This window comes from Lygodium microphyllum, chromosome 19, assembly GCF_053477565.2.
Source record: "Lygodium microphyllum isolate KBCC chromosome 19, Lygodium_microphyllum_v1.1.10, whole genome shotgun sequence".
Taxonomy (NCBI): domain Eukaryota; kingdom Viridiplantae; phylum Streptophyta; class Polypodiopsida; order Schizaeales; family Lygodiaceae; genus Lygodium; species Lygodium microphyllum.
This window is the reverse complement of record NC_141153.1, coordinates 100,331,689-100,347,175: the sequence shown is the minus strand read 5'-3', so window position 1 is coordinate 100,347,175 and position 15,487 is coordinate 100,331,689. Positions and strand designations below refer to the sequence as shown.

At 41.4% G+C, this 15,487-nt stretch overlaps 1 protein-coding gene across 2 annotated transcripts in view; it reads right to left on the bottom strand.

Moving 5' to 3' along the window:
* Window positions 1–432: 432 nt before the first annotated feature.
* The window catches only part of LOC148020203 (dynamin-2A-like), a 31,120-nt gene continuing 16,065 nt past the window's right edge, over window positions 433–15,487 (bottom strand). The window contains exons 11-22 of one of the 2 annotated variants that reach the window (XM_087700513.1): window positions 5,774–5,857; window positions 5,566–5,693; window positions 5,039–5,123; window positions 4,761–4,887; window positions 4,157–4,233; window positions 4,022–4,078; window positions 3,590–3,743; window positions 3,354–3,514; window positions 1,657–1,770; window positions 1,461–1,528; window positions 1,177–1,343; window positions 433–1,089 (exon numbers count right to left, since the gene is read on the bottom strand). In XM_087700513.1, coding sequence (XP_087556639.1) covers window positions 848–1,089; window positions 1,177–1,343; window positions 1,461–1,528; window positions 1,657–1,770; window positions 3,354–3,514; window positions 3,590–3,743; window positions 4,022–4,078; window positions 4,157–4,233; window positions 4,761–4,887; window positions 5,039–5,123; window positions 5,566–5,693; window positions 5,774–5,857 — 1,464 coding nt within the window. In that variant the 3' untranslated portion in view covers window positions 433–847. Of the gene's footprint in view, window positions 1,093–1,176; window positions 1,344–1,460; window positions 1,529–1,656; window positions 1,771–3,353; window positions 3,515–3,589; window positions 3,744–4,021; window positions 4,079–4,156; window positions 4,234–4,760; window positions 4,888–5,038; window positions 5,124–5,565; window positions 5,694–5,773; window positions 5,858–15,487 lie in introns of both variants that reach the window. The other variant, XM_087700512.1, reaches the window with a different exon arrangement.

The following is a 15,487-nucleotide window of genomic DNA, read 5'->3' as shown; positions in this document are numbered from 1 at the left end:
TTCCATTGCCAATGGGACTATAGAATAGCCAATTGAGCTCAGCTTATATCCTCCATCATGATGCAGGAAAAATGGGAGTGTCTTTGTGCCCAAAAAACGCAGTTCCATCCATGGTAAAAGTTACCATAGCATAGCTAATTGCCACCATGATGCAAAAAAGTTTGTGAAGTCTCTCTAGGCCACAGGAAACACAGTTCCATCTCTTCTGTTAAACAATATGCAATTATGAGCTTTTTTCAGCCATAACCAAATCCTGACCAAATTGCCACATATCCCACCAAATTTGCCTAGGCCCATGTTAGCCCTGTCAAAACTAGGAGCCTTAGAAGGCTTTTTTTATCTCTACTTCAAAATTAGTTGGACAGACCAGGGGCAACATGTCCACATTTAGCACTTCAAACTGAATTTAAAAGCTTGAACTTACCTTGAATTGTGGCAAAATGTCACATGTAATATTGCGATGTCTCATGCATACAAAGACGCAGATGTCCACTTTCAGATAAGCCTTTGCACCTTTACAAAATTGACATAATGTGGTATTACACTAATATAAAAAATCATAATAATGAGAGCATTTTATAGGCATCCAAGGAACAAAATAATGGGATTGGCTCTAAGGGCCTTGAAAAATAGTCTCCCCTACAGGCATTCAAAATTTCCTTCAAGCACAGGAAGTTATAGAGCCCATCGTTCCTCAATGCCAAAAAAATCATGCTACAGCCGGCATATGTCAGGGTTACAAGATGCAGATAAACCAGGACTGAAGTCTGCAGGGCTCCATTCCATGAAAAGGTCAGCCCAGCCTAACAGCTAATCATTCCAATGCACCATTGATCACAAAACAAAACTAATATCTGTACACACCAGCTCCACCAGAAGATGGGGGTGGAGGTGGCAAACGTGACGGTGTTCTTTTACTTGAACTTACATCACCATTCTGTTCTGGATCACTAAAGCGACGGCTGTGTCCACCATTTGATCTGTCAGAAATAATATTTTGATCCAAAGAACCTCGATAGCCATCAGCTCCAGCCTCTTCAAAAGCAGAACGCCACTCTTCCTTTGCCGCCCCGCCACTGCTTGTTGGCACTACTAACAGTATCAACCAATATAATGTTGCTCAGCTGGGATCATCACTGCTTACACAATTGGATCACTAAAATGGTAAATACTCACTGCCATTTGCAGACCATCCTGAAGTAGTGCCAGCCCGAGCTTCATGAACACTGAGTTGTCGAGTAAGCCGGGATAGTAGTGAAGATTGCCTCCTGTATCGCTCCCGCCGTTTTTTGACATCCTGGTCTTCTTGCAGAAGCTCCTGTACCTTCTCATTGGACTGTGCACTGTTTTGAACAAACGAATAAAGTAGCTAAAATGTAGTTGCATGCCATTCTCTGCACCTGAAAATATTGTCAGATCTATTTTAATCTGTAGCCTAAAATAAATCTCTCAAAATATACCTGATGGAACTATACAGCTGATTCAGCATAGCATCCTTTGCTCTTTCAACTTGACACAAGACTACAGCCTGTGAAGAAACTAAAGGCATTAGAATTTTGAAAAAGAACAGCTAAAATTCTACATAAAATTTGCAATGGACTGCAATGGACTGCAATGGACTTGCCACTTCAAACAGCAGTGTATTTGCATCATCACCTTTGGCACATTTGCTGCCAAACTATTCAATACAGCTTCCACATAATCCCTGGCTTCTTGAGCCATAAGCCTTAGATCTTCATCCGGATCCACTGGCCTCCTCACAGCAGTGTCCTGAAAATGTGAGGAAACCCAAAAAATCAAGCTTTTTTTTGTGTCTGTTCCCATGCCAGGATTAGCTCTAACACAAATCCTACCATTGAGAATAAATTTCTCAGTTTTTCAAGCTATCTTATTGCACTATGATGCGAGCTTTTCCATAATGCTGAGTATGGCATGCTTCAACCTCTTGAATTAAATAGCTCCCATCTCTGTATCATATGTTTCCCAAGTGCAAAAAAATGTACCATTTTATGTGTCATATACTTTCTGTGCAACATATTGTTACAAACTATAATCATTGATAATTCTTGATCTCAATTTGTATCCTGCACTTGGAAAAGTGTGTGTCAAAAGTTAAAACATTGGGTACCACATTCAAGAGTAACGTCTGCACAACCTAAAGTACTCCAGACTAATGGCCTATTCAAAAGGGGTTAGCATTTTATTCTTTATTTGGTTGCAATGACTTCCCCTGAATGGCTTTTGATGCAGCTTGATGGAGATTTATAAAAGGCTCCAGAGTTAACAGATATTCAGGAGATCGATGCATTGAATCAACTGGAGAGTTTGAAAACTCTTGACGGACCTAAGAAAGAGTTTCCTCACATTAAGTGTCGATGTCGGTATTCAGAAGTATGTTTGTAACTGGTAAGGCCTTAAGAAGCATACTGGGAGCAGCCTTAGGAAGTGTGTTTTCTTAATCAAGCAGGTGCAACATTTGTGCTGCAGTCTCAACACAGCCAATGAGTCATCACGTGAATCAAACAGGTACTGGGCTAGAATTAGCTGCAATATATGATTTTATTAAGCTGAGGAAAGGTTTATTGTCAACCCAGTATCTTGTTGTCACTTTAGGATATTTGACAGACACAACATAGACAGTGTAACTTTCACATGATCTGCCAGACTCCATGCTCAGTTCCTGGTTATTAAAAAACAACTTGCCAAATCCCAGATTAATAATGAATCCACAAGAAAGCAATCAATGAATTAACCCTCGAGTATATTACATGCCCCAAAAAAAGTAACTTCAGCATCTGCCCTAATGAAAGACCTCTTCGGTGATTAACTATGCAAACAACAACCAAAGCTAATCTCTTTGCACAAAAAGAAAACCATTAAGGAGTTAACCCTGGAGTCTATTAGATCTAAGAGCAAAACTATCTTTAGCATTGGCAAAAGCTGATAAAATGCCATTTCAGCATTCAACTCTGCAAACGAAAACAACAGCTAACCTCTTTGCCAGTGTGCATGAAAAGAAAACCTCTCAAACGGACCACCTTACATGCCAACTCAAGGAAGTTAAGAATCAAAAACAGAAATCAGATGACAAGGAAGAAAGCTGTTTGTGAAAAATGTGACAGACCAAAGTATTAACTGAAAGCAGAGGAGGGTTCTTTTAACAGTGTCATGAAGCTGCAGTGAACTTTATTTTTGACTAAGTATGCAATCACTACCATCAACATGTCAGCTTCCTTTTATTACAAGCTCCAGTAAAGAACACCCTTAGATCAAATATCAAAAATCTTTATGTGTGCAGCATAAGAATCATCTTTAATGCTGGAAGCATATAGAAGGATTTACAATAGTCTTACCAAAGACCCCTCTGACAGGCTGGTTCTCATGGTGGGACTTGTCTCATTTGGACCCTTGGCAGAAGAAACCCCTTTAGAGCCTTGTGCAGTGGAGGACAGCTTGCTCATCCATTCTGTTTTCTCAGTCATGTTTTCTGCCTTCAAAATGATCACATGGTGTGCTGCAACACAACCCAGAACTTTGACATGTAGCTCGGTCACAAGGCCTTAATGATCAATTGACATGTAAACCATACCTTTCACAACTGTCTTGTATGAGACTTTGTTGCTAATCTTGAAAGCAAGGCTTGGGCCTTTCTCCGGTCCGTTTGCCCGTTTTGAGCTTTTAGACTTTGAAGGTGGTGCCTCATCTACATCATCTTTGTCTGTAACTTCTTCGACAATACATTCCTGGCATGCAAATTGTGAACATGAAGTTCAATTGCTAGAGATGACTGTTATTATGTCAAGTTTAGGCCAATGCTTGTCCCCAGCACTTCAAAACAAGTATCAGACGTTTCGTGCAAACAATAACACCACCTCCATATTCCCATTTTTTCACATTTAAACAATAACACCTCCAACAATAGCTAGCAGGGTACAGCTCCAATTAAGGTGACATGCATATTTCTACTGATGCCAACTGTAGCAGAACCAACTCATCAGGTTAAACAACATGGATGACTAACCTCCAAGTTGATAATACCTCGGAAAAGCTTCTCGTCTGAGTTTTTTGTGTAACCCAACTGTGCCAATAAACAGCAGATATTTTGATGAGACTGTGACCAACTCACAAAAGAGACTGTCGCATGAAAATTTGATACCTTTCCTGTCTTCTCATTCAGGACAAACCACCGCTTGCTCCATCCATTGGTCTTTGAGCTTCTCTTCAGCAAATAGCCTTCACATAATATTTTGAAATGTTTCAGCAACCTATCTAGAACAAAACTAATAGAAGATGCTAATTCATTAGCCATATCCTAGGCAAAACATCCTCAACCTGTGTATGTGCCTACCCAATAACACAAAAACGAGTCCCAACAAACCGGAAAAGACAATGAAACCCTTTCATCAACTTAGAAACTCCAGGAAGCACTTACTGAAAAACCATAACACATTGAACTCCTTGTCTAGACTCTAAACACATTGCTTACACCACCAATTAAAATACACCCATAAACTTCCTAGACAGAAAACCCAAATCCAAATTCTGTGCTTAACTTCTCCTGCTAAAATCTGAATAGCAAAAATATTTTGCCTGGGCTCAAACGGTACTAAGACAGATACTGTGTACTAAGAGCCAGCATATGCTGTACGGTACTAAAGAGGGCCAACTTTTGGCATCAATATTATAATAAAGTCACATTTTTTAAGCCAGTGAATTCTAAATGGATGTTTTGCTGCATTGCACAAGATCCAATCGTATACCTGCAGTGAGCTCCCCAGCAGGCCCTGCACTCTGCAATGATGAGGTCTCTTTTGCATCTTTATCTGATGATCCTTTATCCTTCATAGACTTCAAGCTCCCACCTGTTTGGGGTGGCGGCGTAGTTGACTGAACACAAGAACTGGTCAATTACAAAAGACTTGGACCAGAAACACATGTCTCACAGAAGAATTCAGTTCTATGGGCTAGTAGATTTATTGTTTCTTCAGAGCAATACCAAAGATACACGATAGTTAACTTATACAATAGAACCACCAACCCTGTTAAGTAGCGATTGTTCAGATTCCTGTGCTTTGCGGGAGCTTCTTTGTTTCTGTTCATCCTCCCTCCGTTGCCTGTCAAGCCTGTATTACATGGACTAAGGTTATAAAGTGAATTTAGCATTGTTCTCCACTGTACACTCGTTTCTGCTGTAGAATCACTCTTCAATTATCAACAACGATTAAAAGAGAAGTTGAATTATTGTTGGCCTCTCTGCTGTAGTTCAAGGCAATACGAAGATTCTGTTGCAAAAATTCTGCATGAATATCATGTGCTGGAAAGCAACCCCAACTTCTACTCTTCCATATTCAAACTCAATATGTATTTCTCAGTATTTAACATACACACTGCTTCTCATCATTATAGAAAACGTGCTGTCCTATGGGCTATGTTCAAGCATTTGGCACCTGATAACAAAGTCTTAAAATTAGTTTTGACCCAGTATACACTACAACACTTGAGTATATGCTGCCTCCCTGCAAAAGCCAAAAGATGCATGCTTTCAACTTTTGAGCTAGCATCTACCTGCGCTGTACAAGCCGAATGAAATGTTGAGGCGGTATGAATGCACGTTCCATGTCCACTAATGCAACTACCATCTTCTTTGATTCCGCACGATATTCATCAAGAGCTGCAGTGGCTATACTAACAACCTGGAAAAAAGCTACGAATATCACGATTTTTCCACCAAAACAGCTCTCACAAATAAAAGATAAATGCTGGAAATGTTCACCTCACGCTTAAATGGAGGAAACCTTCCAAGTCCAGGAGTGGCTGATGCAGCTGACGAGACAATATCAATGAGGATGCGATGAACCTGCAGTAATCCAGGAAAAAATCTCTCTCTCTCTCTCTCTCTCTCTCTCTCTCTCTCTCTCTCTCTCTCTCTCTCTCTCTCTCTCTCTCTCTCTCTCTCTCTCTCTCTCTCTCTCTCTCTCTCTCTCTCTCTCTCTCTCTCTCTCTCTCATCGGAGATTTTACTGCATGCACAGGTTCTGAACAGACAATGACGTATGGCACACACGATGCCATGTATCGCGAGATTGCCCTAGAGGACACAAACATGTATTGAGAGATTGCTCTAGAGGACACTAGAGAGATAACAAAGTATGGCACACATTTCATCGCATTGGGGAGTGCACACAAGATGGTCATTTTTAACAGCATAATGCAATGGAGGGCTCACATTTTGGAACCCCAAGGGGTAATTGAATACAATAGACTATTTGATGGTGTCACACTCTTTGTTGACATATATCATTGACTCTACTCATTCAGGCAGACATATTGGTTTAGTAGCTGATCATACATATTTGAGTTTTACAACGGCACAAGGTTGCACCAAGAGCTCACTTGCCACTCCAGTTTCTAGATACCCTAGATATCAGTTTTTGCAAGAGAGTGCTCATGTATATAGAACTGCATTATTTGATGGATTGTTTACTATGGCCATATTGCTCTCTAGATGAGATCATAACAAAGTTGGGAGAAATTTGGCATGCATCAGCGACACATGCCTTCCCTCATACTGTAGCTTCTTCCACCCCACCACAAAATACTGCCCCACAAAACAGTTGGTATGATGATGATGTGTTGTAAGATACAAACAAAGTTAAAGCGTGAGATAACTACTAGGGATACTACACATGCAAGCTCAATTAATCTTTTGATGCCTAGTGCGAAGAAAGAAACAAGCGTATTTGGCTGTACTAGAGGTAGAGATATACCAGCTGTTTTTAGGGTGAGACAGCAAGAGGGCATGGGAGATTTTTCAAGAAAAGCAACTAGGTACCCCAATCACAGCACCAAGGCAGGTACAACTCTGAAAAGAACCTATATGAGGTAGAAGGCCAGCCCTCTATGTCTCCCCTGCAGGGACACGTCCTTCTTGCAGTTCATACTTTACTATAGGGATGGCGATAGAGGCAATCCATAGATTGCGAGCTAGAAAAGCACAAGATCACAATGGCCTGGTTGGGGCACATTTTATACATGCAGGGTCACGTCCATCTTGCAGTTCATACTTTACTATAGGGATGGTGATAGAAGGCTGATCCCCCTATGTCTCCCCTGCAGGGTCACGTCCATCTTGCAATTCATACTTTACTATAGGGATGGTGATAGAGGCAATCCATAGATTGTGAGCTAGAAAAGCACAAGATCACAATGGCCTGGTTGGGGCACATTTTATACATGCATGTGAAACTCTTGCTCCTTTGTTGAGGCACATTTTTAATCGAGTCATGTGTGAGGACTGTCTAGCAAGCTGGACAGAGCATCCCATTGTACCACTCTTTAAGAATGAGGACCCTATGGTACCCAAAAACTACAGAATGATCATGATAAGTCATTACTTGGCCAGGATGTATGGCTGCATTTTAGAGCATGAGGTCAATACATGGGTAGAGAGACATGGGTATAGAGCATGGGGGCAAGCACACTTTAGGAGGGGGTTCGCAATGCTCGATCATATATTGACCCTTGTTGCTTTCCGAATTTCTGCAAAGCATTCGACACTATGCCCCAAGCCAGGTTCATGCAAAAACTACAAGATGGTGGCACTCCAAAGGATCTACAATGGGGGATTTATGACTTGTATGATGAGTCAATGACAAGGAGGGTGCATACTTCCAAAGGCCTCTCCAATATGATTGACAATATCATCAGAGTAAGGCAGGGATACCCACTTTCACCTACTCTCTTTGGTGCTTATGTTGATGAGCTCTTAGATCATGTGGATAGATTAGGGGGACCAGGTGCAAGCTCAACTACCATATTGATACCCATCTAATTCTTATTGTATGCAGATGATGTGGTATCGATCATGCACTCTCCCAAGGTTTTGTAGAGACACATGGATGCATTGCAAGTGTTTTGCATAGATAGAGGATTGGCAGTGAACCTTCAGAAAACCAAGGTGGTGGTATTTAATACCACACAAGCTTGGGTGATCCGAGTGGGACATCAATTTACTATCAAAGGGGATGTAGTTGCGTACACTAGATCCTATGTATATATCGGGGTCACATTATCCAATAGGATGTGGTTGAGTATGCTAGATCCTATGTATATTTGGGAGTCGCATTTATAGGACCTGCATTTCATTGCAAGATGCACCAACTACTAGGTTGGATAAAGGGGCACTTGGAGCACTTCAGTGAAACTGTGCATATGCTTAGTTTCAGGAATCCCAAACTAAACTGTGGTCGTTTGATACATTGATTACTTCGATCATTTGATATGAAGAATGCTGTATAAGGATGCAGAAATATACACGGGTGCAAAGAGAATATCAGCGTATGTCTCCACCTTGAAGATCTTAGTCTCCGTCAGCCCCGAGAGCAGTCTCCACAGTTTGCAGCCTGAAATCTGTGAAAACAACTGATTGAGACTGCTAAAATCAGGGCAGGCTGGGAAAAACACGAAAAATAATGCAGGTCGGCTGCATTAAATGCGGCCGACTGCCTGCCATGTGTCACCTGCACCTTGCTGACCTGCCACATGTCATCTGCCCTGCTGCTTGCGCTCTTGCCACGTGGACTGCCTACTGAAAACTGCACCTGCTTGTCCAAGGAATGTCACTCTCTAACACCTGGGCCGAGTCCCAGAATCGGCCCTCGGTCCTTGTCACTCGGCCCACTCGCCCAAACCCTAGTTGGCCCTTGGCCTGTCTGAGGCAACTATCCGAGTCAACCCACTCAGCCATCCGAGTCAAAGCTTTTTGCCACATGGCACATCTGGCCTCGGCCCGTCCGAGCTACGCGTCCGAGTCTCAAATTCGGCCCTTATCCACGCCCGAGATTCGGCCCTCGGCCAAGGGCCGTTCGACCCATCCGAATCATCCTGTCCAAATCCGCCATTCGGCCCGTCTGAATCAAAATTGTCCGAGTCAAATCCGGAAATATCTATGGTCATGGAGGCATTATTTCAATCACTAACTTTTCTTACAAAGAATATGGGAGCTCCCTATATATAGACATCCATGATTGGCATTATTAAAAATGGATGCGCTACTACCACTACAGTACAGCTTGGATTGCCCCTACTTAGATCTCACTCATAGAGTGAAACAAAATTATTAGGCCAAATATTATCAAGATAGATACAAATCATACATAGTCGCACCCTTTGGAGCCCCCTAGTACGAAGATGGCATAACATCAGTGTCATTTCTTACATGCGTCCATAGAGGGAATCGTTGTCACACCATCCATCTCTCCCTTGGAATACGTAGTGCTATTGGACAAATACAAACACCATCACACTAGCTTAGAATTGAGGTAGGGCCATATATACACATGTTTGAGGATGCATGCATCTATCAATTATGACACCAAGAGGTTGTGTCTAAGGAGCACTTTATTTGCAGATATATTGTATTGTTTGAGAGGAAAGGGAGATTTCATTGCCTTTTCCTAGAGGAATTTGGGCCTCTCCGCAAGGTGATGGAGTATGAGGATCAAAGTATGGCTAGGATTATTCTTATTAGAGCCCTGAATACATGCAGAAGCTTCTAAGCAATAGGACTGTTGTGAAGACTGTTCCTGAGCTAAGAGTGAAGGTGCAGAGAGTTGAGAGCAGTAGAGTGAGAGAGTGAGCACGAGACTTGATGTTTTTGGTACAAAGACTTGTGTACCACATTTTAGGTTTTGAATATATATAAAGTACAACAAGTGAAAGGGTGCGTTCACACCCGAACACGGTAAAAGGCACGATGAACCTTTATTCCCAACAATCTCCCACCTAAAGGCAACGTGCCTGAAGGTAGAGGAAAGAATCAACTAAGTCTATGTATGTATAAAGTTGAAAGACACATATACTATCCAACCCCCATCATCTGACGACAATGAGCAAATCGCTCCACTGGAAACCCTTCATAAGGTCTACAGGACTATCATATGTATGTACCTTGACAAGCTCAATGCCTTTGTTGTTAAGTACATCCCTGATAAAGTGATACTTTACCTGTATGTGCTTTGTCTTTGCATGAAAGACAGGATTCTGTGCTAGCATGATAGCACTCTATCACAGTGGAGCATAGGAACCTCTGTAATCCCAAGCTCTCTCACCAAACGTGAGAGCCATAAAGCTTCTTTGCATGCCTATGTGGCAGCCACATATTCTGCCTCTGTAGTAGACAATGCAACACACTTTTGCAGCCTAGATATCCAAGAGACTGCTCCTCCTGTGAACATGACACGTATCCTAAAGTAGACTTCCTGCAATCAGGATGGCCATCATAGTCTGCATCCGTGAAACCGACAACAAATGACTTCTACTTACCAAAGCAGATACACAAGTCCTTTGTGCCCTTAATGTATCTTATGATACCCTTCATTGCTTCCCAGTGCTTTTTGCCAAGATATGCCATGAATCTGCTAACCACTCCCACCGCAAATGCAATGTCAAGACGTGTAGCAACCATAGCATACATCAAGCTACCAACTGTTGAAGCATAGGGTACCTTGGTCATTTCAACCTTTCCATCATCTGATGTAGGGTTGTCATTTGCACTAAGTTTTACATATGGAGGCAATGGTACATTCATAGCTTCCCCCCCCCCCCTCTTTCATATTGAAACGCTGCAGAACTTTCATATTATACTCCTGCTATGACAGATAAAGAAGACCCTTTGATCAATCTTTGAGCTATTGTGTAGACTCTGCTTCAAGGAGTCCAAGGCATGAACATCCTTGCCTGCAATTAGCAAGTCGTCCACATATAAAACCAAGAGAAAAAGGCTGTCATCTACTGCCTTCTTGATATATACGTAGTGATCAACTTGAGAACAATGAAATCCCTAAGATTGCATGAATATATCAAATTTGTGATAACATTCTCGTGGTGCCTACTTCAGCCCATACAGACTTTTGTGAGTTTACATACCATGTGCTCTTTTCCCTTTGCAACAAAACCGTTAGGCTACTGCATATAGATTGCCTCGTACAGATCACCGTGTAAGAATGCAGTTTCTACATACATCTGTATGAGTTCCATGTCCTCAAATGCAACCAAGCCCAAGATGGTTCGCAAAGTAGTCATTTTGACTACAGGAGAAAAGATTTCATCAAAATCAATTCCATGTTCTTGCTTGTACTCTTTAGCAACCAAGCGTGCCTTGTACTTTGGCAAAGAACCAAAAGTGACTTTCATTTTGTAAACCCATTTGCAAGATAGCACTTATTGTCCTTTTGGTAAATGTACCAAATCCCAAGTGCCATTCTTCATGCGAGATTCGATTTCTAATAGCATTGCTTTTTGCCATTTTTTACTATCTTGTCTGTCACTTGCTTCCTAAAAGCATAACAATTCACCACAATCTGTTAACATGACATGATCAGCCATATAGTTTACTCCAAGAACAAATCTATTTGGCTGTTTTTGCACTCTGGTCGACCTACGAACCCAGTGGTCAATATTTGCTGGTTGTTCAACCTGCAAATCTGCATTAACAGCTTGTTGTTCTGCAGGTACAACTTGTTGTATCACTAGTTTAGGCATGTTCTTACTGAATTTGTGGGACATCATGGGCAAGATCCTGCTGATCATTTACAGCATCATTCCCTACATTTTCAGGGACATTTTTTACAAGCTGCTTTCTAAAGTGCATTCTTTGCTATCCAATTGGTACATCCTCCCAGAATACAACCCTTCGAACCTCCTCTATTCTTTCAAGATGTTTGTGCATGCGATCTTCCCGGAAGATGACATCATTGCTGCGTACTACTTCTCTTTTCTCGCGATCCCATAATCTATACCCCATTTCACCTTCATCACCATATCCTAGGAAATAACATTTACAGGACTTTGGCTCAAGTTTGCTACGTCTTCCTTGTGTATGTACACAAATGCCTCGCAGCCAAACACTTTCAAGTGTGCATACAAAGGTGGCTTGCCTGACCACGCTTCACAAAAGTCTTAAAAGGCTTTGGACACATATTCCCCACCATTGTTAAAGCAAAGGCATTTTAACATCTTGTTAGCCTGATTTTCATCAAGTGCCAAGAACTTTTTACATTTATCCAAGGCCTCGTCTTTTTGACGAATTTGATAAATCCAAACTTTGCGTGTGGCATCATCAACAAAGGTAATAAAATACTTCTTTCCCCCTAGAGATGATCCTAACATTTGACGTACATCTGAATGTACTAACTCTAAGGGTGAAGACTTTAGAGAGAGATTTTTTGTGTGACATTTGAGCATGTTTACCATAAATACAATGATCACACTGTTCAAAATCAGCAAACCTCAAAGATAGTAAATAACCCAAACGAGAGAGCACTTTCATTCCAGATTGACTGTGTCCCAATTGACTATGTCACAAAGAAACACTTGGCTACTTAGTTGTGGCGACAACATGGCCACGTACACTGGATATATGCAAAGAATACATAGTATCACTTTCGGACCCCCTGGCAACAATGTGGGAGTCCTTACATATTTTCCATTTGCTATCCCCAAAGATGGTGTGATAGCCTTTATCATCTAGTTGCCCTATGCTTATCAAACTCTTCTTGAGTTAAGGTACATGTTTCATATTATGCAAAACAAACACGAAGCCATGCTAAAATTCCAGTTTCACACCGCCAATGCTTGTAATTTTACATGCATAGTTATCCCCCAAATGGACAATACCACGTACAGCTGTCAACACCATTGTAGTCAAAGAACCACTCGTGATGGGGTGTGATATGAAAAGATACACATGAATCAAGTATCCAAGTGTGAATATCATCCTCAAAATCTACAATCAATGCATGTGCATCCAAAGAAGAAGCTAGAAGTACATCACCATCACTGTCATTATCATGAGTGACTACTTTAACCTCTTCTATTTTCACATTGCTCTTTTTGCCAGGCTGGTTGTCCTTGTTTTCAGCCTTATTGGCTTCATTGTTTTTGTCTTTGCCCTTCTCTTTCTTCAGTTGAAAGCAATCCCTTTTGCAGTGTTCTTTTTTGCCACAATGATGACACTCCACATTTTTTCCACGAGATTAGTTGCGTGCTTTGTTTTCAGAACTGCTCTTATGCTGAAATCTGCCTCTAGTGTGTAATGCATTTGAAGACTTGTTTGCTGAGTTATTCTACCTATTGAGTTCTTCCATCAGCAAAGAACTCTCCACATCAAAGTATAACAGCTGAGCATTCGAATTACTCAAAGTTGTCCTAAAAGTATCCCAACTTTTAGATAGAGTGCATAAAAAGAAGGTAGCTTTGAACTCTTCGTCAATATGAAAATCCAAAGCAATCAGCTAACTGAAAATTGAGTTAAACTCATTCAAATGTACAGACATGGCTGTACCCTCTTTCATGCGACAGTCCATAAGTTTTTTCAGCCAATAAACCTTGTTGGCTGCACTTTTTTGAGCATACAATTCTCCAAGACTTTGCCACATTGCATATGCTGAATTTAGCTTCTCAATGTTGAAGGGCAAGTTGTCTGACACTGAGAGCTCAATGGTAGAGCGAGCAAGCTCGTCCAAGTCATCCCACTCGTCTTGTTCCATGTCTGCTGGTTTGATTCCCTTTGTTTTGATGGGCTTTACATGTTTCTTCTGCACCAATACATTTTAGCATTGTTTCTACCAGATTGCAAAGTTATGGGCGCCCTCGAGCTTCTTAATGTGCAAAAGAAGATTACTATTGTCACTATTTCCAGCCATAATTTGCAGTCCCAAATTGACTAACCAATCACCAAAGGCAAGCCCAAATATGACACAAGTGACCACAGCGCACAAGAGTACCAACCAGCAATGAAATATCCCAAATTGCAGAAATTTCAGATCTGCAAATGAATTTTCAGAATTAAAAAATGTCGTTTGCTGCACTCCTCAAGCAATTTCCGACACAATTAGAGACCAAGCCAACAGTTACAACTGAAATCCCCAAAATTTCGCCGCAATTTCTGCACCAAAGGCATTCCCGAGCACAAATTTTACAATTTGGGTCAAAAGCCCCAAATTTTTAGAGGATAATCTGTTCAGATTGCATCAATTCAAGTACCCAAGTGCATATACCAAGCAATTCTTGCACAAATTGATGAAATTCTGCAAAAGCCCCAAATTTCTCAGGTCCGGTGTGCACAAATTTCATTGAAATTGAAAAAATTTCACTAAAATGTGAAAAGCCCCAAAATTTCATAGGCAAATGTGTATTGATTTTGCAATTTCTGAGTCAAATTGTCCACTTTTGCATTAAAGTCCCCAAATCCGAGAAAAGCCCCGATTTTCTTGGGAAGAATTTGATTTTGTGTCTTGGTGTGTGAACGCCCAATGAAGAAGAAAACAAAAAGAAGAATATTTCTTTTTAAAAAACATTGATCTCTGCCCGTCATTGCCTGGCCTCGCGTTCCACGTTTGTGGTGACTGGTCCTAGTCACCAACTGCATGTCGTCGTCTGGCCTCATGTCTGATTAGCTGCCATCTCGTCAACAGCCTAAACCACCAGGCTGCATGTCGCCTAGCTGATCAAATACAGGCCATACGAGCCTGGTCACATTTGCACAGGTCGTGTGCAGGTCGTGCTAAGGTTGGTCGCGCCAACCTATCGCCTGTTGACTGCCTCTCTTGCACCTGCCGAATACTGACAACTGGTGCCTGAAGCTCCTACTCGCCTGTCACGTGGCTTAACAACCGTCACTAACTTTAGGAAGCGCACACAGCCTATGTGCTCTGATACCAGTTTGTTGTGAAAGTTGTTCCTAAGCTGAGAGTGAAGGTGCAAAGAGTTGAGAGCAATAGAGTGAGAGTGAGCACGACACTTGATGTTTTTGGTACAAAGACTTGTGTACCACATTTTAGGTTTTGAATATATATATAAAGTACAGCAAGTGAAAGGGTGCGTTCACACCTGAACACAGTAAAAGACACAGTGACCCTTTATTCCCAACAAGGACAAAGCCAAAGCCAAAGCCAATGAGTTGGCGAGTTTTTGTAAATTTTTCTAGTGCTAGCTCACTAGATGCTATCACTACAGCAATGCCACAACACTATCCATGAGTCAAGAGCGTCACGACTCACAACGAACCAAGCACACACACTATATAAAGCACAATGCCCACCACCCTGTCACCATGCATGGCACCCTTACCTTCAATAAATTCTAGCCATCATTACTAACCATCGCAGACAAGTATCTCCCCATAGTAGACTTGATGTCTTCGACCACCCCATGACAAATATTCTTGCCCAAGAAGGTTACATTGTTTCTAGAGAGTCATTTTGATCATGATGGGAGCCTACAAGTCAACTTAAGGGTCATTGAGAGATCATTTTGTACATGGTGATAGCATGTACTTACAATCAACATAGTTAGTTGTTTTTCATTTTCATGGTTATTCTTGAGTCAAGAGGACACCTTCAAAAATAATCATTTCTTTGTCCCATAGGCCATTTTGACTTTTTGGAGACATAAGAACCTCTCTCTCTCTCTCTCTCTCTCTCTCTCTC